Source organism: Macrobrachium rosenbergii, chromosome 29 (assembly GCF_040412425.1).
Source record: "Macrobrachium rosenbergii isolate ZJJX-2024 chromosome 29, ASM4041242v1, whole genome shotgun sequence".
NCBI lineage: Eukaryota > Metazoa > Arthropoda > Malacostraca > Decapoda > Palaemonidae > Macrobrachium > Macrobrachium rosenbergii.
This window is the reverse complement of record NC_089769.1, coordinates 3,658,722-3,681,449: the sequence shown is the minus strand read 5'-3', so window position 1 is coordinate 3,681,449 and position 22,728 is coordinate 3,658,722. Positions and strand designations below refer to the sequence as shown.

Below are 22,728 nucleotides of genomic sequence, written 5' to 3'. Positions count from 1 at the left end.
ACTTTAAATACCGAAATAAATTAGATGAATTATACAATTTCATGTTTTTTTTTTTCTTATTTCCGTTACCTTTGAACCAAAAGGTATCTTATTGAGCGTTGTCGTACACAGGTAATTATATTAAGTAAGGGGAATTGTTTATCGCGACAGGTAATTATATTAAGTAAGGGGAATTGTTCATCACGACAGGTAATTATATTAAGTAAGATGAATTGTTTATCGCGACAGGTAACTATAATAAGCAAGGGGAATTATTTATCACGACAGGCAATTATATTAGGGGGGATTGTTTATCACGACAGGTAATTATATTAGGAGGAATTGTTTATCACGACAAGTAAATATTTTAAGGGGAATTGTTTATCACAACAGGTAATTAATTAAGTAAGAGGAATTACTTATCATTTTCCTTCGCAAGAAGGAAAATTGGGATTCTGCCCCGAACTGTCGGTACTCTCGATCTATACGTGAAAACAACTCAAAATCTTCAAAAGAGATAAACAAGCAAAGACACACACACACACACACACACACACACACAAACACACGGTTCAGTAGGACTGCTGCGTGCGGGCCCGTTCGACTGAAAAGGAAATGGGCATTAGACTGAAGAATGCCCGAAGTACCTGCATTGGGTTAGGTCGGCCAGTGTCTCTTACGGGCAGATGATCCCTGTGGTGATGCTGCTTGAATTGGCGATCATTGCTTGTTGCGGATTTGTTCGTGGATGTTGGTTGATTTCGTTTGTTTTTCTTCATTAAATGCAGTGTCTGACTCAGTCTGTTATTATTATTATTATTATTATTATTATTATTATTATTATTATTATTATTATTATTATTATTATTGGTGAAGAAATCCACAACGTGTAAATGCTTCATCATTTTCGTGACTCATGTTATTATTATTATTATTATTATTATTATTATTATTATTATTATTATTATTATTATTATTATTATTATTATTATTATTCAGAAGATGAACTCCATTCGTACTGAACAAGCCCACAGGGTCATTATTGACTTGAAATTCAAGCTTCCAAAGAACATGGTGTTCATTAGAAAGAAGTAACAGACGCTAACAGGGAATACAGAAATAAGATATCGGGTATTAGAAAGGTAAAATAAATAAACAGATTAATGAATAAAAAGATAAAAATGCAAGTAAATGATAAAACACAGGGAGAATGACTTTAGGATTAAGATGCGAGTATTGCTGTGTAAATAAAAGATAAGAATTATTGGTAGGGTCCAATTTCCGAAATCTTTCATGTAGATTTAGTTTTCACGATACAGGTTCTCTTATAATTTCATTATTTCCTTCAGTTCAAAAGCAACCATCATTCCTGAGCATGCGCAGTTTACCTATATTCAGCGAAAATAAATTTTTCAATGTCTACCTTCACTTGCCTTAATAATCATACACATCTTTTCTCAGACGGCAGGAAAACATACCTATCAATAAAAACTTTTTTATTTTTATTTTTATGTAAAAAAAAAAAAGGGCTAATTGTTCCCTTGTGAAGTCGGCCATAAGGCGTGATGCCCGTGGATAATTGACCTCAAAAATGGGGCGATCAATAATTCACATGTGTAGCCCACGACGATGAGTGGACAAAACCTTTTTTTATTTTTTTTTTTTCATACCTAATTTGTTGTCCACCGAAAAATGTGTCGTCATTAAATCTCTACAGTGAACCATTATACACGTTGCGTGCATGTTAATTTGTAAATTCTCTCTCTCTCTCTCTCTCTCTCTCTCTCTCTCTCTCTCTCTCTCTCTCTCTCTCTCTCTCTCTCTCCTGCCACCTCTTTTTCCTTCTCGTCAGTTCACCAGTCCTAAAGAACCTATTGGAAGGGCGTATGTAAGGGGTGATGTGATGGCCACAGATGACCACCTTGGGTACCGTAGGGGTTAGTGGGAGGGAGGGGTATGGGTATTGGATCCATGATGACCTATTGTTCTCTAGTCTTGCCCAGGGGTGGGGGTTGGGGGGTGAGAGAGGGAGAGAGACACTCTATGGGCACGATACACTTGAAAAGTCAATCATATGTGACGCCACGGAAGAGGGAAGGATTTTTTTTAAGGGGGAGGGGGGGTTGAGGGGTGGGCATTTCGATGGGGCTGATATGTTGAGTGGTACCCCCCTCCCTCCCCCTCCTGCCCCTTTCTCCCCCTTCCTTCTTATGCCCCTTGTCTGCTCTTCGCCACTCTTGTCCTCAGACGTCACATGGTGTCACCACCTGACGGTGTTAGATCCCAGGTGTCGTCCTCTCTCTCTCTCTCTCTCTCTCTCTCTCTCTCTCTCTCTCTCTCTCTCTCTCTCTCTCTCTATGTATGTATGTGTTATATTTTTATCATTGCTTTTAAGTTATATTTTTATCATTATTTTTTTAAAATCTCTCTCTCTCTCTCTCTCTCTCTCTCTCTCTCTCTCTCTCTCTCTCTCTCTCAAGTTCTCATGCCAAGTTTACGTATATATGATTTATCTAATTACTTCGACAAATGGTTATATTTTTTTATGAAGACCTTTTATGTATGTTCCCCTAAACTCCTTTTGCCTGTCGCCATGCTGTGGACTTCTGTCGAATATCGCTTTTTCTCCCCAAGAGCCCTGCTCCCATAACCTTCATTCTTCCAGGAGGTCTGGTTTCGTTATCAGACATCCTCATTTTCTTCCCCCTTTTTATCTGAAGGTGAATATAAGGTGCCCCATCTCTGTGGGCATCCAGTTATCGTTTTAAATGTAATCGCATACTTTGGAGAAACTCACTTGTTGGTTGTGCATTTAATTCGGTTTTTTGAGTGGCGTAATGATCTGTTATCTCTATTATCTGCCGGTTATTTATGCGTGTATCATTAATTTTATAGACGTTTGATTTGATCAACCTGCCTTTTTGCTTTCCTCTGTGCCACGCCTCTCTGGGAAACTAGTTTGTTAGGTTGATTGCAGCATTATGGCGTGTTCCATGAATATGGATGCACGTTCTTAGTGATGACGATAACTACCTCGAATGTCTGAAGAAACATCATAAAGCAGAGGCCTCATAAACCTTCATGAGCGGAGCACACGGTCCAGTTATGTCCCGAATCTCGGGTATTGCATCTCGGGCATTGCATTTCCATACCGGTTCTTTGGGAACTCGCTTTATTTGGGACTGATTATCGGGCCAAGCCAGGTAGTTCTCACAAGGTAGCGGCGACGGCACCACAGAGAAGCATTGTTGATCTGCTTGTTTTTATTTAGACCTCGACGAAAAAAGAACAGCGACGGTGACCTGGGGTTGCAATGTTATATTTATTCGGGCTTCTTCCCAGCCGCGCTGTGAATTGCTTGAAATGCACCTTGCTACTTGACTGGTTATAGGCAGCGCTCTGATTTTGTTTTTTAACTAGACAGCTCTCTAATGTTTTTCTTACGGGATTAGTACAAGTGGATCTGGAGATTGAATCCCAGAAAAAAGTGGATACCTTGAAGATATAAGGAAAAATAATAATAGCTCTCCATTGGTCCAGAGTCCTTGGTCCAAGGTATGAAATGGCATTTATGTTCGACGTAGGTTTTAGATGAGCATTTATAGCAACTTTTTTTTTTCTTTGATGGTCTCCATAGTGACCCAGTTCTAAGCTTAGGTCAATGAAATTCGCGCGTTTACCTTCGTCCATGAAGTGGAACAAATATGTTGCAATCGTCGTCCAATGTTGTTTCGTTAGTAAATATTATTTCAGAACTTTCCAAACACATGTCAGCTCAGTTTTGCACACTGGGTCAACTGGTGGCGAGGATGGGGTGGTCCAGTTTTGGTGAAAATCTCTCTTGACGATAATCAGATTCCGACGAAAATACCTTGATGGATTTCCATGAAATTTGGCTCCCGTAGTCTGGTTTGGCCATTGAAGGAAATGGCTGGATAATCTGAAGATTTTCTTTACGAATTACAGATAACGAGTCTCTAATTTTGCCTGTGTACTTACTTTGTCGTACGACTGGTATACCCAAGGGCTGCCTGAGAACGTTAAGAGCCTGTGCTGGCATAAGGCCAGCTGAATCGAGAACGACTGTTATAACTTTTGAAGTTGGTTTAAAGTCAGACAGAATGCTACTGAATACACCGAGTGATTAGTATTTAATGTTTATTTAAATAATAATTTTGAGGGTGTTTAGAAGCCTTTCGTGAATACTTCTCTCAAGTCCACGCATCTTGAGTTCATGTACGGGAAAGTCTTTGTTGTTTAGTTACTAATATTCACATTATAGATTACTAATTCGTGATTTGAGTGTGGAGGTGTTTTCTGATCAGAAACACACCTATCCATTTCCACAAATTGATTTTGAAAACACCCGAGATCAAAAAAAGAAAATAAAAGAAAGGTTTAATGACGGTGAAGACTTACTCCATCCTGAAAGCCTGAGGTGGGGAGTAGGAGCGGTAGAGGGTGGTTCCTCCTCCTCCTGCTCCTCCTCCTTCTCCATTCGGTGGGAACGGAAGCCTTCTCCTCCTCCTCCTCCTCCTCCTCCTCCTCCTCCTCCTCCTCCTCATCCTCATCATCATCCTCATCCTTCCTCCTCCCGAATCCACTCGGGGCGATTGGCTGGAGGCAAAAACCGGAGATAAATTACAATCCGCTGACTGGTATAGTGGTGGCGAGGAGACGTCTTCGGAGCGATATGTGATTGGTGTTCATAGCTGGCGAGAAGGGCGGTGATTGGCGGACAGGTGTTCGCAATTATGGCTTTACTGCTGGTACAGGACACACACACACACGCACACGCACACGCACACAAAACTTCAGCGTTCTCACACGAGGCACTTGCACTCTCTCTCTCTCTCTCTCTCTCTCTCTCTCTCTCTCTCTCTCTCTCTCTCTGTCGTCATCTGTTATCTGTCTCTCTCCATCTCCTCCCCGTCTCTCTGTCTCGCCTGTGTGACCAATCTGGGTGATCGGAAAGTACCACTGCTGAGACGCGAATTAATTACCGCTGCTTGAGAAGACTTTGGCGTAATAGAAGGCGGGTTCATAACACCCCTTCTGTATCTCCCACTCTGTTCGATGGAGTCGATTACTCTTAAGCTCCCTTTAATAAAAACCACTCGTGGTTTTGGTTCCCAAACCAGTTTCAGTGTTGATCAAAGGGGTCTCTCTCTCTCTCTCTCTCTCTCTCTCTCTCTCTCTCTCTCTCTCTCTCTCTCTCTCTCTCTCTCTCTGTAGAGTCTTTTTGTCTCTTGGCTTTGGGTTTCATCAGATTGGTTTTAAAACACCCACGATATCATTGACGCCTGTCCGTGTCGTATGGTCTTCGGAAGTCTAAGGTTTCGGGAGGTGTTCCCGCAAGATAAGGTGCTGTGTTTGTCCTCCTCCTCCTCCTCGAGATTTTGTGTGTATGTGTATGTGTATGTGTGTGTGTGTGTGTAAGCAGCTACCCTCATGGTGAATCTTGATCCCTTATAGGGGACTGGTGATCTCTGCGTGCACTCTGACCTAACTTGTTTCTCACAGCACCACCACCACCTCCTCCTCCTCCTCCTCCTCCTCCTCCTCCTCCTCCTCCTCCTCCTCCTCCTCCTCTCACCCATACCTCACCCACCGCCACCTCACCCCATACTTATCGTCCCGCCTGGTTTTTGAACCTCGAGCCTTGCTAATCCCCCTCCCTTCATACAACAGTATTTGAGAGAGAGAGAGAGAGAGAGAGAGAGAGAGAGAGAGAGAGAGAGAGAGAGAGAGAGAATCTTCTTCCTCCCTTTGGGTAAACCACAGTGTTTCGGTAATGTCATCTCCCGAGGTGGGTCATTACCCGGCATGCGAAATGCCCTGCTTTGGTGTAATCTCCGCAGAGAGGGGTAATCGTTCTAACCTTCTCGGGGCTCTTTGCTTCTACTCTTCAGAAGTCTGTTTACATAAATATATATATCTATTTATGCATAGATGCTGAGTGTGTTCACCCCTGCGCTAAGCACGCTAAATTACGGGGTACATTCTGGAATTTCTCGGGATGGAATGGAACCAGTCGCTTGGTTTGACGAAAGGGGGCGCAACGAAAGTGAAGCTTCCCAGGGATCGCTTTGGCTCTTTCCCGATTTGCGGTGGCTGAAACCACGTTGAAAGTGATGGTGATAAAAACTAGAATTGCGGGTAATTGTTAAAGATATTCGCCTCATTAAAGTTGTCAGTTTGTATTCCCTTAGGAACGTCAGACATTTCCTTTACACAGAGCATTCAAATAGTTTATTAGTTTCTGTTGTGACCAAGTTAGAAGTTAGGGAATGTTGAGTAGCTTGAGGAAATTGTGTCGATTATTTCGTGTCCTTTGTATATTTTGTGAGGTTCAGCTGCCAAAAGGTGTGGCTATATGCCTTCCTTTTAATGGGCATGGGGCAACCGATGTGGTACCGGGGTAGCAGTTGCATTTAAGAAACAAGTAATTGCGTAGGACGTCACCTTGCGTTTGAATACATTTGCTCTTGTAAACATTCTTGTAAAGGACCGTCTGATCTTGGTATTATCAAGTTCGGTGTACATTTTGAGGGAGCATTGCTCTCTCTCTCTCTCTCTCTCTCTCTCTCTCTCTCTCTCTCTCTCCGTCCAAAGACATCGCATGCCAGGATTTCTCCTCCCACGAACTACCTTAATGATAAGAGGGCACTACCGCGGAATGGTGAACCCGTTGCCTCGGGAGGAAGGATTAGAATGGGTAGGGGGGGTGGGTGGAAAGGAGGACCCTCTTAGTGGGTCCTGGAGGGAAGAGTGCCGCCCTTAGATGATAGGTAGCATACCAAGGATTCGAAATTGACACGAAAGAGGAAGGAGTCAATATATATATATATATAGAGAGAGATAGATAGAGAGAGAGAGAGAGAGAGAGAGAGAGAGAGAGAGTAAAGCTTTATATTTGGTAGAAAAGCAAGAATGAGATTGGAAAGAGTTAAGTAGAACGTGGGAAGCAGACACAGGGAGAGAATTCCAAAGCCTTGCCGTTCAGATAATAAACAGTAACCGAACTTCAACAGTCAAAATATGGGATGTGGTGTCGTGTGGGTGTTACTTAGCCGTCTTTAAATGTTTTCAAGTATGCTAATAATTTTACAGTTGCATTCAAGGGAGAATTTTAGTGCAGTCTTCTTATTTTCTCCACTCTTGAATGTGGGAACAGTTTAATAGTGGAGAGAGAGAGAGAGAGAGAGAGAGAGAGAGAGAGAGAGAGAGAGAGAGAGAGAATGTGTCTGGAATCAAATCATCCGTATTCATAAATGTTATATTCAAGATCTTTCAACGAGAAACTTGAGAGAGAGAGAGAGAGAGAGAGAATGTGCCTGGAATCAAATAATCCGTATTCATAAATGTTATATTCCAGATCTTTCAGCGAGAAACTTGAGAGAGAGAGAGAGAGAGAAATTGTTATTCTGAATTAACCATCCATGACGATACGAGAGGAAAGGCCCAAAGACCCTTATGTGTAGTGGAATCACCATCTGTTAACCTAACCTTACCCTGTAGACCCCTTCCATATACTTCTGAGTTTGAGTGACCAGAAAATGCTCTCTCTCTCTCTCTCTCTCTCTCTCTCTCTCTCTCTCTCTCTCTCTCTCTCTCTCTCTCTCTCTCTCTCTCTCTCTCATTGTAACCATGCGGCTATTAATTAATTAACAATGGTAAAGTTATACCAACTTAGATTTTCAGTTAACAATGAATTACTTGATCTTGATTCTGCCATTGAGAAAGTTTCCCTATAGAGGGCTAGTGTATCGTCAGCGCACCTCACGTGGTGCACTGTAGGCAGTACTAAAGGGTGTTTGCAATGCCCCTTTGGCCCTTGGCTGCATCCACTTTTTAGCATACTTTTCCACCATTCTCGCTTCCTTTGTTCCATCTTGTTGTCCAGTCTCTCTAACAATAACTCCTTAGTGCAATTTGGGGTTTCTCTCTGTTCCACTTTTAGTTCAGTGTGATTCATCTTTATATTCTAGATCTCTTAAACCCTGCTGTCCAACCACTCAACTCTGAATGGCCGAAAGTGGCCAGGTTCTTGACTTGACAGCCTGAAACTCGAAAACCAACCAATCAATCATTAAGGAGTTTATCGAATGCCTTTCTTCATATACAAGAGATACTAAGTTGTCCACTAAATCATCCGCTCATTCTTCCTCTGTAACCTCCTCCCCTTGTTCTTCACACTTACTGCTGACTTTGCTGAGCCAAGTGTGGACGGTGATAGGTACCCGGCCAGGTCAGCGTGTAAATATGCCATCGTGCAGAATTTGGCTGGGTTTTCTCGGGGGGACTGAGATCCGTAGAGGAGGTGGTGGGCGTTTCAGAAGGGCGAACGCCAGAAGAGAACCATCTCAAGAATGATGATGGATTTAACACTGTTGTGATTCTCCTTCCTCTTCTTCTTCTTCTTCCTTGCCCTCCGAATCATCTGCTTGTCGTTTGCAGCTTCTTTCTCTCTGCTGTGATGTTGTGCGTAGTAGGTTTAGAGGTTTTACTTTGTTTTTTAATTTGTTATATATATATATGTATTGCCCATCTAAATTGGAATCGTACTGTAATGTTAAAGGGTTGTTAGTTTCGACTTGTATCTCTGATCGGCTGTTAGTTTCCCGTTTAATGGTATTGTATTCATGAGGTATCATTTTATTCTCGACTTCAGGTAAAATAAGTCAACAGAAAAATTCAGGTAAAACTAATAATCAAGATTTCTTTAAAGCAGTAATATTCGCTTGTCACGTAGTTTACAGTTTTACCCCTTGCCTGTGCTATTGATACCTATTCATTATGTTTGAATCTATTGCCTAAAGATTTTTTGGGCAAGTTGATATTTACAAAAATTGTATGTTAGTAGTTTTTCTCACAAAGGTTAAGTCAGGTAAAGTATTTTTTTTGTCAGTACGTCGACGTAACTTTTCCCAACGAACCTCTTAAAATAAAAATTTCCTAATTATTTTCTCCCCTCTTTTCCTTGCAGATGTACCGACGAGTTCGTCGGAGAGTACTGCCAGCACCCGAATCCCTGTCGGAACGGCCCTGGCTCTCGCTGCCAGAACGGCGGCACTTGCGACGTCATTTTGTCGCACCCCGTCCCCAAATTCAACTGCCTGTGCCCCGTCGGGTACCGGGCGTCCCTGTGCGAAATCGCCGTCCCCAACGCCTGCGACGCCGACCCCTGCCTCAACGGCGCCACGTGCCAGCTGCTGGCGCTGGACACCTACAGGTGCCAGTGTCCCACGGGCTTCCACGGCGAGAAATGCGAGAAGGTGGACCACTGCGCCTCCAAGCCTTGTCGCAACGGGGCCACCTGTCACTCCACAGAGAAGACCTTCAGGTGCACGTGCCCTCCCGAGTTCACGGGTCACACGTGCACGTCGGACGTGAACGAATGTGATCAGAGGCCATGCAAGCACGGCTCTTGCTCTAACACCTTCGGGTCGTACACGTAAGTAAAATCATTATCAATTTGTGAATGAATTCCACTGGAGATAGAATGGGCCAGTCGCCCTGGCGGCGATGAAGGCATTGGTTAGGTGAAGGTAGACATTGAAATACCTTAGAAGATAGGACTGTTTGTTAATTAAGCTCGGTATTCCACTGTTTAAATATGTTACATTGTCCCTCTTTTAACTGTTCCCAGTCAAGAACAAAGAGCGCTGCATAGTACACGTTGCGATGCTCAGAAAGTCGGTTGCAGCAAATTAGGAAGTGACTTTGCGTTGTCACCACCTTAGCACTGCCTAATCAACAGGCTTTGGCGGAGTTAATGCCCAGTTTAAAGACCACTCTCGCCTTGGTGTGTTTTATAAGTCTGTGTGTGTTTGTGGAATGGTTAAATACACGTCCTTCCAAACCACGAGATCGTAGATTCACAATCCAAATTTCAGGATTGGAAATATTGCTGTGTAATCCAGCGACTTTTTGTGTCCGGAAATTTGTAGTATTCTGGTTCTTTGTGACGATGCTTTCTGATGCTCTCGAGTTAGTGGTTTCGACTTTCGCAACGTCGATTATCTTTGCGTGAGTAAAGATCGTCGTTTCGATGTTTGTCGCGTTAATCTTAAAAATAGTCACACGATTTATGGGACTGTCGAGTGTCTCCGTATTTTTATTGGAGTTATTCACGTAACAAAAGGAGCTACACAATTTAATTTTTTGCCGGACATTCTGTACTGGCAAAGTTCTTGCTGTATTGCTCCGTCAAACTCGTAAACAAAAGTTCCAGTGGTGATATTCATGACTCATTAGAATTAAAATGTTTTGCTGAGCCCAGACGTCCTGTTGCACTGACGCTGATCCTGAAAACATTTCCTCTTCATTCCTGAACAGATGTAACTGCGACCATGGATACACAGGAGTCAACTGCGAGAGTCCTTACGTTCCTTGTGAGCCGTCTCCCTGCCATAACGGAGGAACGTGCGAGCCGCAGGACTCCTTATCCTACAGGTGCCATTGTCCTACTGGTAAGTCAGGGAGCGGAGATTCTTGTAATGAATGGAGGTATTTGTATATGTGTGTGTGATACTGAAACTTTGTAACTAAAAGTGATTGTGAAAAGTTTACTGTTACTACAAGTAACTGTGATATGTTTACTGTTGCTGTGGAACGTCTACGGTTACTGCAAGTTACTGTGAAACGTTCACTGTTACTCAGAGTTACTGTGAAACGTCCACTGTTACTAAAAGTGGCTGTGAAAAGTTTACTGTCACTACAAGTTACTATGAAACATTTACTGTTATTGAAAGTCACTTGAAAAGTTTACTGTGAAACGTCCATTGTTACTGCAAGTGACTGTGAAACGTCCACTGTTACTCAAAGTGACTGTGAAATGTTTACTGTTAGTCAAAGTGACTGAAACGTTTACTGTTACTAAAACTGACTGTGAAACGTTTCATGTTTGCTGCAACAGTGTTTTTCAAGTTAAGGTTTCATTTTAATATTATTAAACTGATCTCACAAAGACCAGTGACGTCAAAAGTTGTTTGTTACAGATGAAAAAATATTCCAAATCGAACAGTATAATGAGAGGAAATTTATTTTAAAGGCTAACTATTTTTTTCTTAAAGGCTACGGTCCTCTCTCTCTCTCTCTCTCTCTCTCTCTCTCTCTCTCTCTCTCTCTCTCTCTCTCTCTCTCTCTCTCTCTCTCTCTCTCTCTCTCTAAGTTTTTTCTTTCCTTTTGTACCTGAAAATCTCTTTTGTTTCGCGAACTGCCATCTTCATGACCTTTCTTCAGTGATGCTGTGCTTTTTGTCATTTCTCTCTCTTGCGATTTTAGTCTTCCCGACTTCATTTTGGATTACAACCTCTCTCTCTCTCTCTCTCTCTCTCTCTCTCTAAAACTTCCTGAGCTCTGCTCCCATTGTGCTCATGTTCCCCAAGGTATTTGAAATAAAAAGATTTCTTTTATATAAGTAGTTCCTGGGCTTTAAATCTCTCTCTCTCTCTCTCTCTCTCTCTCTCTCTCTCTCTCTCTCTCTCTCTCTCTCTAGTGTCCAGTGAGCTCTGGGCTCTTGTTTGCCTTGATGTTAGTGAGGTAAATGACGAAGGCTCCCCCCCACAACAATCTTACTATGAAACAACTTTAGCTCTGCTGAGTAAATCTGATTTGGCTTTCACGAAATTTTCCACTTGCTGATCATTGGACTGGTTTTATGAAATGCTCCAGTATTATTATTATTATTATTATTATTATTATTATTATTATTATTATTATTATTATTATTATTATTTAAGTCTTCGGCCATTCATGGGAGTCGGTCAGAATAGCAATCATGTATTGGTGTGGTATGAATTTTTTAATTTTTTTTATTTTTCTAGTATCATTGTTCCAGGAACAATGTGTTTATAATAATTACTGTGTCTTGAAACTGTTTAAATCTTTTAAAGATGAACTTTTTTTAACCGAGAATAATATATATGTATATATATATATATATATATATATATAATATATATATATATATATATATATATATATATATATATATATATATATATATTTTTTTTTTTTTTTTTTTTTTCATAATACATTGTAAGATTCATGCAGATCAGATTTCTTATCTTAAAAGAATTCTTGAATGCAACTAATGTCATAAAAACTAAGAATTCCTCCATTATGCACACGCTAAGTTGAAACAAATTATATACAAAGTCTGTGCTGAATGGAAAGTAGTATTTAATACCTTGTATAGGAAATTGCTCTGATCTAGGCAGGTTTTTAGGCGCGCGGGTCGTACAGGTAAAGTCTCTCTCTCTCTCTCTCTCTCTCTCTCTCTCTCTCTCTCTCTCTCTCTCTCTCTCTCCCTTCCCCAGGTACAATTGGACTGAGAGAGGGGGGTCACAGCTGACCTTTGAAACCGTCACGAAATAGACCCCCCCCTCCCCCTCTCTCTCATCCCCTCTCTTTCAGCTATTAACCCAATCCCTCCCTCCTCCTCCCCCTCCTCCCTTCATCCTTCCATTCTCTCTGCCTCCTCTTTCCTCGGTCTTTTCTACTCCGCTAAACACCCGTGGCTCTCTCTCTCTCTCTCTCTCTCTCTCTCTCTCTCTCTCTCTCTCTCTCTCTCTCTGTGTGTGTGTGCCCAGCCGTACGCCCACTCGCTGGAAAGGGATCTTCATTTGCGATTCTCTCTCTCTCTCTCTCTCTCTCTCTCTCTCTCTCTCTCTCTCTCTCTCTCTCTCTCTCTCTCTCAGAGTAAAGAATGGTGTTTTCCATATCTAACGCGAATATTTTACGGCAAATTTTCCTGAAATAAATATGATTTTCCCCAACGACGTAGTTTCCTTCGTCCATGTACGGAGAGAGAGAGAGAGAGAGAGAGAGAGAGAGAGAGAGAGAGAGAGAGAGAGAGAGAGAGAGAGAGAGAAAGGTGAAGATGATGTTCTCATGCCCCGAGTTCTTGGTGTTGTGAAACCTCAAAATTTCGTTTTTTTTTTTTTTTCCCCTTCAAGGATTTTAATGGAAGCTTTGTTAAGATTTGCTCACTTTGTGTTTGAAGAAGTTCTTTTGAATATTACCATGGTAATTTCGTATATTGAGCGGTACCTTTTATTTTATTTTTGTTACAATTATCATGACACTTGTGCCGTTCAGTGTAAATGATTTAAAATGATTTAATACAACACTGTAAATTCAGGCGAATATGAAACGCCTTGATACCCAGATACCCTGTGTGTGTGTGTGTGTAATTGTCATATACACGATACCCTCGTCTCGTTGCTTCACACATTTGGGTACGCTCGTCACTACAAAGCCTAAGATCCGAACGAAGAAATCCTGACGTCCATAGCAGGACTCGAACCCGCATCTTGTGTATCAGAATAGGTTCCGTTCTTAACCAGTAGATTTTATATATACGTTTCAATCGTTGTCTTTTATAATCTTAAGTAGAATTAACTTTGTCATTATTATTAATCTTAAGTAAATTTACCACCGAATGACCTTAGTTAGGAGTTGTTGTTATTCATCTTAAGTCAAATTTACCACTGAATGACCTAAGGTATCAATTATTACCAGTTATTATTAATCTTCATTCGATTCCCTTAGGGTTCAAAGGTCACAACTGCGAGGTCAACGTAGACGACTGCCACAACCACAAGTGCCAGAATGGTGCCACCTGCGTGGACGGCGTCAACACCTACACCTGCGACTGTCCTCCGACGGTCACGGGCCCTTATTGCACGGAAGACGTCGACGAGTGCGCCCTCCGCCCCACCATTTGCAAGGTCAGTGCAGGTCACGTTTCTTAATAATAATAATTATTATTATTATAATATTTATTGTTATTTAGTTATTCAATTTTGAACTCATCTCGGGACTTCGTTTGAGGGTCCTGGCTTCGATCCCGACGTGAGTTTAGAAATCTATTTATATTCCACACGTCATTATTATTATTATTATTATTATTATTATTATTATTATTATTATTATTATTATTATTAAAGGTAAAATAATACATTTTTCAATCACGTTTATCTTGCACAGATTGATTATTATTATTATTATTATTATTATTATTATTATTATTATTATTATTATTATTATTCATAGTGTAAAGATAAAATAAAACATTTTTCAATCACTTTTATATTGCACAGAGATTATTATTATTATTATTATTATTATTATTATTTTTATTATTATTATTATTATTATTATTAACGAAAAGATGTTAATTCAGATTAAACAATACTGACTTCAATCACTTTTCATCGAAAACACGTAGGATACCATTTTCGTTTATAGGACAGTCATGTTGATACATCCTCCAACAACAAAACGTACAAAACTGATGCTTGTTCCTCAATGATCGGAATGGAATGGACTGGAATATAAAATTTACACCAAAGACCAAGCACTGGGACCTAAGAGGTCATTCAACAGTGAAAGGGAAACTCAGTAAAACGGTTTGAAAGGTGTAACAGGAGGAAAACCTCAAAGCAGTTGTTAGGAGAGGATGGATAGTAAGATGGAAGATAATAAGACCGGAGGTACAGTAAAAGGAATGAAAGGGGTTGCAGCTAGGGCCTACATCGCACCGCGTGAGGCGCACCGGTTGCATTATCCCCTGACGGGCCTAAATGTGATCGGCTATTGAAAAAAAAAATCGTTTCGCCCTCAGCAATTTCATCTCCCGAAGAACCCTAATTTTCTCTGCTTTCCAGAACGGAGCCACTTGCACGAACACGCAGGGCGGGTTCTCTTGCATCTGCGTCAACGGCTGGACGGGAGAGGACTGCTCGGAGAACATCGACGATTGCACGGCCGCCGCTTGCTTCAACGGCGCCACCTGCATTGACAGGGTCGGGTCCTTCCTGTGCCAATGCACACAGGGCAAGGTATGCTATTGCAGTCAGTTAGTGTACCTGATAGAGGGTTGGTTGTGGGAGTTCCAGGTAGCAACTTGGAGTCGTTTCAAAGTTGTATTATATGATCTTTTCCTTTAGTGGTTTTGAGGTTCAGTAATGGTATGGCATAGTGAGTAGGCTAGGTGCCTTTTTGGTTGCATTTTCGTAAAAAACGCGACAAATAGTATTTTTCGTGCACTTTTTGTATGCTTAGATGGAAAAGTGTATAACAAGTTTTTTGGAGAATGTAAAAGTGTCTAAATAACCTAATCCTCTGTCATAACAATTTGGAAGAAAACAGCAGTGTAATTCATCGTTTCTTTTTTTCCGGTGTTAAAGAAAAAGTCAATAATATTTTTGGGAATATTATTAGAGTATACAAGTACTTATCCTGTAATGCTACATTGCAAATACCACGACACAAATGCTATTTTTCCTTGATTTAAATATAACTTATTTTAATTTATTTATTTTAATTTTGGTAGACTGGTCACTTATTTATTTTTTTGGTAGACTGGACTTTTGTGTCACTTATTTTATTTATTTATTTATTTATTTATTTATTTATTTATTTATTGGTAGACTGGACTTTTGTGTCACTTATTTTATATATTTATTTATTTAAAATTTTTTTGTTTTTTTTGGTAGACTGGACTGTTGTGTCACCTGGATGACGCATGCGCCAGCAACCCGTGTCATCCTGGGTCGATGTGTGACACGTCCCCTATAGATGGTGGGTACCTGTGTACCTGCCCCACTGGATACACAGGTGTCGATTGCACCGAAGACATAGACGAGTGCAAAGAGGGTCTTCCGTGCGAGCACAATGGCACCTGCGTGAACACGCCAGGCTCCTTCAGGTACGTTTGCTTTTGAAAAGCAAAAGTTCGTTTGTGTGTTCTGGAACATTTACATCGGTAACTTTTGTACTAAATATTCAGAACTGTTTCGTATTATTATTTTTTCTTTTTTTGTACGAGTGACTCAAATTTGTTTTTATAGCAATTTAATACGTATTTTTCTCAACCATTTTCTATCAGCAGTCGAATAACTTCTTTTCTAAAAGCGTTTCCGCAGCCTTGCCTTCATTACCGAGTTCACAGAAGACTTCCATTATTTCGGCAGGTGTGATTGCTCCAAGGGATTCACAGGCCCTCGTTGCGAGATCAACATCAACGAATGTGAGAGCAACCCCTGTCACAACCTGGGCACCTGCCTGGACGAACGCGGTGCCTTCCGATGTGTATGCATGCCAGGTAAGTGAATTAAACTCCCCACCTTCTCTTTTCCCCTCCGAAGTGAGTCAATGACTTTTCGTGTATGATGTCGCACGAGGACTGCTTGTGCTTGCCTGGTTAGATTCAAGTTCCTTCGTTCGTCTTCCCAGCTCTCTTCCCTGTTGGGTATTGCAATGATGTTTATGAGTTTAATTCTTTTAAGGTTCCGACGTTGTGGTAATTATATTTTAATTAGTTTTAGTAACAATAAATAAAATGATCGAGTTGCAGAACATGCTCTCTCCGTGTAATTGGAAGCACTCTTAATGAGTGCATAAAAGGAATACTGTGATACACACTGCCGGGTAGCTGAAACTTTGTGGTTGACTTCGGTACACAAGGTGAGTTAGAAACTGACCTTTTAGGCCTCGGGTGCCCTTTGATGTATCACCCACTGTCAATTAGCTATCGTAAGTAGATAAAATAACGTGATTTACCATTCGAAGAGGGGTAGACAGTCCTCACCTATTATTCCCTGTAATTGAAATTGAAGGGTTGGTTTGGCATACATGTTTTGAGTCGCGATGAAGTTTAAATAAATCAGTAGAGGTTATGGGAAAAGAGGCTCGTTCTTTTAGTCCTCTCTAGCACGCAAAATCCTAGTGGTAACAGGCGGCAGCAGCCGGTAGGTATGGAAGTCAGTGGTGAGCCTTCCCAGGCCAGCCAGCCTGCCCTCATCCCACATCCTGCTTACAGACTTTGCCCCTGGGCATGGCCAATTACCCACCCAACCACCCTTCCCTTCCAAGGACCTCCCAATATCCCTCCGTCCCTCCCTCCTCCACACCTCTCATGTCGGCAGGCCAATGGAAATGATCCGCATCGCCTTTCCTTTCTTTTCATTGGCGGAGGCTCCGAGTGGCAGGAAGAGACTTACTTACCTTGTGCTTTCTAATTACACGCAGACAGATGCATTTGGGAGTTGATGCTAGCGGTCACTTCTGTATGACTATGTTATGTCAGAGTCCGGTGTGTTTTATTCATGTTTTTTTCGGGCCGGCCTGAGACGAGCAGGAAAGGGGTTGCTGTGTGACACTTTGGTCCCTGTTACGACGAGGGTGTGAGATCGACCTTGGTTGCCTTGTTTAACAGTTCGTGGCAATATGGTTGCACTCTTTCACCGTACGGGAGAATCAGTCAGTATAGGAGTTGCGAGTTGTGGAAGTTTGTGTTTATTTAAGGAAAAAATCTTATCTTTTAGGCATAATTGATGAATGGCGGTACATTAATGTTCCCATGTCCGTAATCTCTGTAGTTGGTTTGCTTGTCATTCGTAACGAAACGGTGAAATTTATGGTTTTTTAAATTACGACAAGGATGTGGTTTTGTCTTTGCCCTTTGTGGGAAACCTGGTTAAATTAACTGTCTGTTTAATTAGAGAAATTCAGTATTTTAGTGAATAAGGGAAGAGATGCTTTCTACCGAACACCCATTCTCCAGTGAAGATGGAATTTGAGTACATAGAGAATTATGTTATATTTTTGTTAGGTTTTTATTTCAGAGAGATTTACACTTTTACTTGGATTTCTGTTTGCCAAACTGTTAGATGTTTCAGTCATGAACTGGAAAGCAAAACAAACTATTGCACATGCTAAACTCTTACTAGTTAATGATGCGAGAATACATTAAATCTGAAAGGATGTAATGTAAAAAGCAATCTCTTAACATTATGCTAATGGGTGCAGGCACTTAGGTTTATAATTTTTTTACAACAGAAGTAGTTAATGTTTTTTTCTTGGTCCTTTCCAGGCTATACAGGGCAACATTGTGAACTCGATGTTGAGAATACATTAAATTTTAAAGGATGTAATGTAAAAAGCAATCTCTTAACATTATGCTAATGGGTGCAGGCACTTAGGTTTATCATTTTTTTACAACAGAAGCAGTTAACGTTTTTTTCTTGGTCCTTTCCAGGCTATACAGGGCAACATTGTGAACTCGATGTCGACGAGTGTGCGTCCAAGCCCTGTTACAACAATGGGGTCTGCAGTGACCTCATCAACGAATACAGCTGCAGCTGCACTCAAGGTTTCACTGGAAGGCAGTGTGACATAAACATTAACGACTGTGAATCCCAGCCATGTCAGAACGGTGGCTCCTGCGTGGACTTAGTCGCTGGATACACTTGCCGTTGCAGCCCTGGGTTCACCGGAACCAACTGCGAGACAAACATAGACGACTGTCTTTCCTCTCCCTGCCGCCACGGATCATGTGTCGATGGCAACAACTCCTTCACCTGTGTGTGCAACCCAGGTTATACAGGTTTGCTGTGTCAGACTGAAATTGATGAATGCGCTTCGACTCCTTGTCAGCATGGGGGAACATGTAAAAATCTCATCAACAGTTACAAATGCCACTGTCCTAATGGCACCGCGGGAGTTAACTGTGAGTTTAACATCAACGAATGCTTCAGTAACCCGTGCCGTAACGGAGCAAAGTGCAGAGATGGTATCGATGAGTATACTTGTGATTGTGTACCTGGATACACAGGTAGATATTGTGAAACCAATATAGACGACTGCCTTTCACAGCCTTGTGCCAACGGTGGTGTCTGCATAGACCAGGTGAATGGGTTCCGTTGCCAGTGCCCTTCCGGGTATTACGATGCTCGCTGCCTTTCCAACGTCAATGAGTGTGCCAGTAATCCTTGTCTCAATGGTGGGACTTGTTATGATGATGTCAATCGCTTCATCTGCGAATGCCCTCCTGGGTATACTGGGCATCGATGTGAATTAGAAATTGACGAGTGTCAGTCCAATCCTTGCCAACATGGTGGAACATGTACTGATGCCCTGAATTTGTATACCTGCACCTGTCCATCGGGTTACTCTGGTCGGAACTGTGAAGCGAACATTGATGACTGCAGAACACGACCTTGTAAAAATGGTGGCACATGCATTGACTTGGTGAATTCATATAAATGTGTGTGTGAACTCCCCTTCACAGGCAAAGACTGTGAAGTGAAGATGAATCCCTGTAAGCCAAATAAGTGCCAGCATGGAGCCCAGTGTACTCCGACTGCCAATTTCTTGGATTTTACATGCAACTGTGAATTGGGATATACTGGACGCCTTTGTGACGAAGACATTGACGAATGTAGTGTTTCTCCTTCTCCTTGTAAGAATGGGGCCACCTGTAGAAACACAAATGGTTCCTATTCCTGTGAGTGTGCCATTGGATATGAGGGGCGAGATTGCACCATCAACACCAATGACTGTGCTCTACGACCGTGTCTGAATGGAGGGACGTGTCTTGATGGCATAGGAAAATACGATTGCCGTTGTGTTGGTGGTTTTGGAGGCGTCAACTGTGAACATGATCTAAACGAGTGCGATTCCAGCCCTTGCCAGAATGGGGCCACGTGCAACGACTATGTCAATTCTTACACCTGTACGTGTCCCCTTGGATTTTCTGGCACCAACTGTGAAATCAATGACGAAGACTGCACAGAGACCTCATGCATGAACAATGGGAGCTGTATTGATGGTATCAATAATTATACATGTGAATGTGTGTCAGGGTATACTGGCTCCCACTGTCAACACCACATCAATGAGTGTCATTCCAATCCCTGTGAGAATGGAGGGACTTGCAGCGATCATGTAGGTTTCTTCACATGTCACTGCCGCTATGGTTACACAGGGCAGCGATGTGAAAGGGAGGTAGACTGGTGTTCAGAGTCTCCCTGTATGAATAATGGCGTCTGCGTACAAACGAATAATCTTTTTAAATGTAATTGCCCTCGTGGGTGGACAGGACTGTTGTGTGATGTGGCCAATGTGTCCTGCAGTACAGCAGCAGCAAGTAAGGGTGTCGATCCGTCAGAACTTTGTTTGTATGATGGTAAATGTCAGGATATTGGTAATACACACAGGTGTATTTGCTCTGCAGGTTATACAGGGTCGTATTGTCAACACGAAATTAAAGAATGTGATTCACAGCCCTGCATGAATGGTGCCACTTGCAACGACCACATAGGTACTTACTCGTGTAAATGCTTACCAGGATTCCAGGGGCCAAATTGTGAGTATAATGTAGATGACTGCAAGCCAAACAACCCTTGTCAAAATGGTGGGGTATGCCATGATCAGGTGAATGGATTCCAGTGTTCATGCCCTCACGGAACTGTTGGTAAACTCTGTGAAATCAATACCAATGACTGTTACGAGGGCGCTTGTCACAATGGTGGCAAATGCATTGATAAAGTTGGTGGATTTGAATGCCGATGTAAACCTGGATTTGTTGGAGCTCGATGCGAAGGTGATGTGAATGAATGCCTCTCCTTTCCTTGTCTGAAAGAGGGCACAGCAGACTGTGTTCAGCTGGTTAATGATTACCGTTGCAACTGCCGTCCAGGTTACATGGGCCGGCATTGTGAAAGCAAACGTGATTTTTGTGCAGAGTCTCCATGCCAAAATGGCGGTGTTTGTAGCAGCAATGAAAGAGGCTATTCCTGCCACTGTCAAGAGGGCTTCACTGGCAAGTCATGCGAATTCCCTACAAATGACTGCGAGTCCAACCCATGTGGTCCAAATAAAGACTGTCGACCGTATTTGCATGGTATAGAGTGTGTTACCAAAGAGACCCGTACGTACTGGTGTGAATCGGAGCCATGTAGGAATGCAGGAATATGTATGGATAGAATAACATCATTTGACTGTCAGTGCCCACCTGGGTGGAATGGGAAGACGTGTGAAATAAGAGATCCTAGTTTCACAGGCGGCATAGGAGTATTTTCTGGTGGCTCACCTACAAATTTAACCCTGGAGAAAGAAAAATGTCGTGAAAACCGTTGCCACGAGAAGAAAAACAACTATAGGTGTGACCCTGAATGCAGTACTTATGCCTGTGATTACGATGGCTATGAATGCTCTCTAGGAAGGAACCCTTGGGCTCTCTGCCAGTCAGAAATCAACTGCTGGGCTGTTTATGGTAATGGCGTTTGCAATATGGAATGTAACAATCCTGGTTGTCTCTTTGATGGCTTGGATTGTAGAGAACCTATTAAACCCTGTAATCCAATTTATGATGCCTACTGTATCCGGAACTATGAAAATGGTCACTGTGACCAGGGTTGCAATGTTGCTGAATGTGGATGGGATGGGCTTGATTGTGAAAAAGAGCCCCCTTCCATTATGAATGGAGAACTCCAAATTGTTGTTCAGATTGATAAAAATGATTTCCAATTGGTCAAGAAAAACTTCATCAGAAATTTGAGCAGCCTCTTGGGCGTTCACATAATTATTAAACGTGATCGATCTGGCGAAGAAATGATTTATGAATACAGTGAAAATGGAGTTGAAGGCATTCTAGTGTACTTTGAGATAGACAATCGCAGATGCAGTGAAGATCGCAAATGCTTTGAAAGTGTCACTGACATAGCTAATTTCATTGCTGCCAATAAGCTGCGGATGGGCAGTGACATTCCAATCGGAGGCGTCTATGAAACAGGACCCCCAGAACCCCCTCCAGGTTATACATACATAATAGTAGGAATCGTCTTTACAATGGTATTGGTGGGCATAGTATTCATGGTTATCACAAGTAACCGCAAGCGCTCTCGGGGTGTTACCTGGTTCCCTGAGGGTTTCTTTACCAAGTATTCTGCTACGACAGGTACCAGTGCAGAGCCAGCAAGAAGAAAGCCAGATGGCCAGGAGATGCGAAGTTTTAACAAAGGAGCATCTGTAAGGCACTTGCCAGACATAGGTGACTGTGATGGCATTGGAAGGGGTTTGCCAAGTTCAGGACCCATTGGCGACTGGTCTGATGATGACAGCGAACACCCACCAACCAAGCGCTCACGCCACGAAGCTGGGTACTCGGATCAAACCCATTTGACAGACTATGATGATACAAATGACCCTAGAGTCTGGACGCAGCAACATCTAGATGCTGCAGACATAAAAAATCCTGATCTATTGGCTTTGACCCCACCACAGACTGAACCAGAAGAACAACGTGTAATGGCAGGAGAAGTAGATCCAAAAGGACCCATGGGTCTTACTCCTCTTATGATTGCATCATTTAGAGGTGGTGGCTTGGAGAGCCACACAGACGAAGATGACAAAGATGGATCAGCTGCTGTTATCCAAGAACTTATAGAGCAAGGTGCAAAGCTTAATGCAAAAATGGACCGCACTGGGGAGACCTCGCTTCACTTAGCTGCTAGGTTAGTTTATTCACTCTGTTCTTTTAATAAGCAATTTGACAATCTTCATACAGTATATTTGAAATAAATTAATCATTTTTTCAACCTGTAAAGAACTATAGTATGTACAGTAAAAGATTGATGTTGGTCATCTTGCCGTAAATTCTGTTTACATTGAGCACCCATTTTGACACCGAGCTAAATCTTATGGAATTTTTCTGTAACAATGTTAATGTGATAATGTTTTCCCCAGGTATGCACGAGCTGATGCTGCCAAGAAACTTTTGGATGCCAAGGCTGATGCAAATGCCCAGGATGCTACTGGACGGACACCTTTGCATGCTGCAGTTGCTGCAGATGCTCAAGGAGTATTCCAGGTACGTATGGGGGCATTTTGAGAGATGTAATGATGTCCAGTGTTTGGTGACAAATTCCATGGGTATCTTTGATACTAAACCCT

The 22,728-nt window shown here is 42.0% G+C and overlaps 1 protein-coding gene across 1 annotated transcript in view; it reads left to right on the top strand.

The window, feature by feature from the left end:
- Positions 1 to 22,728, top strand: part of N (neurogenic locus Notch protein) — a 120,944-nt gene that overhangs the window by 94,959 nt on the left and 3,257 nt on the right. The window contains exons 3-10 of the mRNA XM_067130820.1: positions 8,969 to 9,436; positions 10,321 to 10,454; positions 13,540 to 13,718; positions 14,658 to 14,831; positions 15,489 to 15,700; positions 15,966 to 16,096; positions 18,032 to 22,289; positions 22,522 to 22,645. Of these exons, the coding sequence (XP_066986921.1) occupies positions 8,969 to 9,436; positions 10,321 to 10,454; positions 13,540 to 13,718; positions 14,658 to 14,831; positions 15,489 to 15,700; positions 15,966 to 16,096; positions 18,032 to 22,289; positions 22,522 to 22,645 (5,680 nt within the window). The remainder of the gene's footprint in view (positions 1 to 8,968; positions 9,437 to 10,320; positions 10,455 to 13,539; positions 13,719 to 14,657; positions 14,832 to 15,488; positions 15,701 to 15,965; positions 16,097 to 18,031; positions 22,290 to 22,521; positions 22,646 to 22,728) is intronic.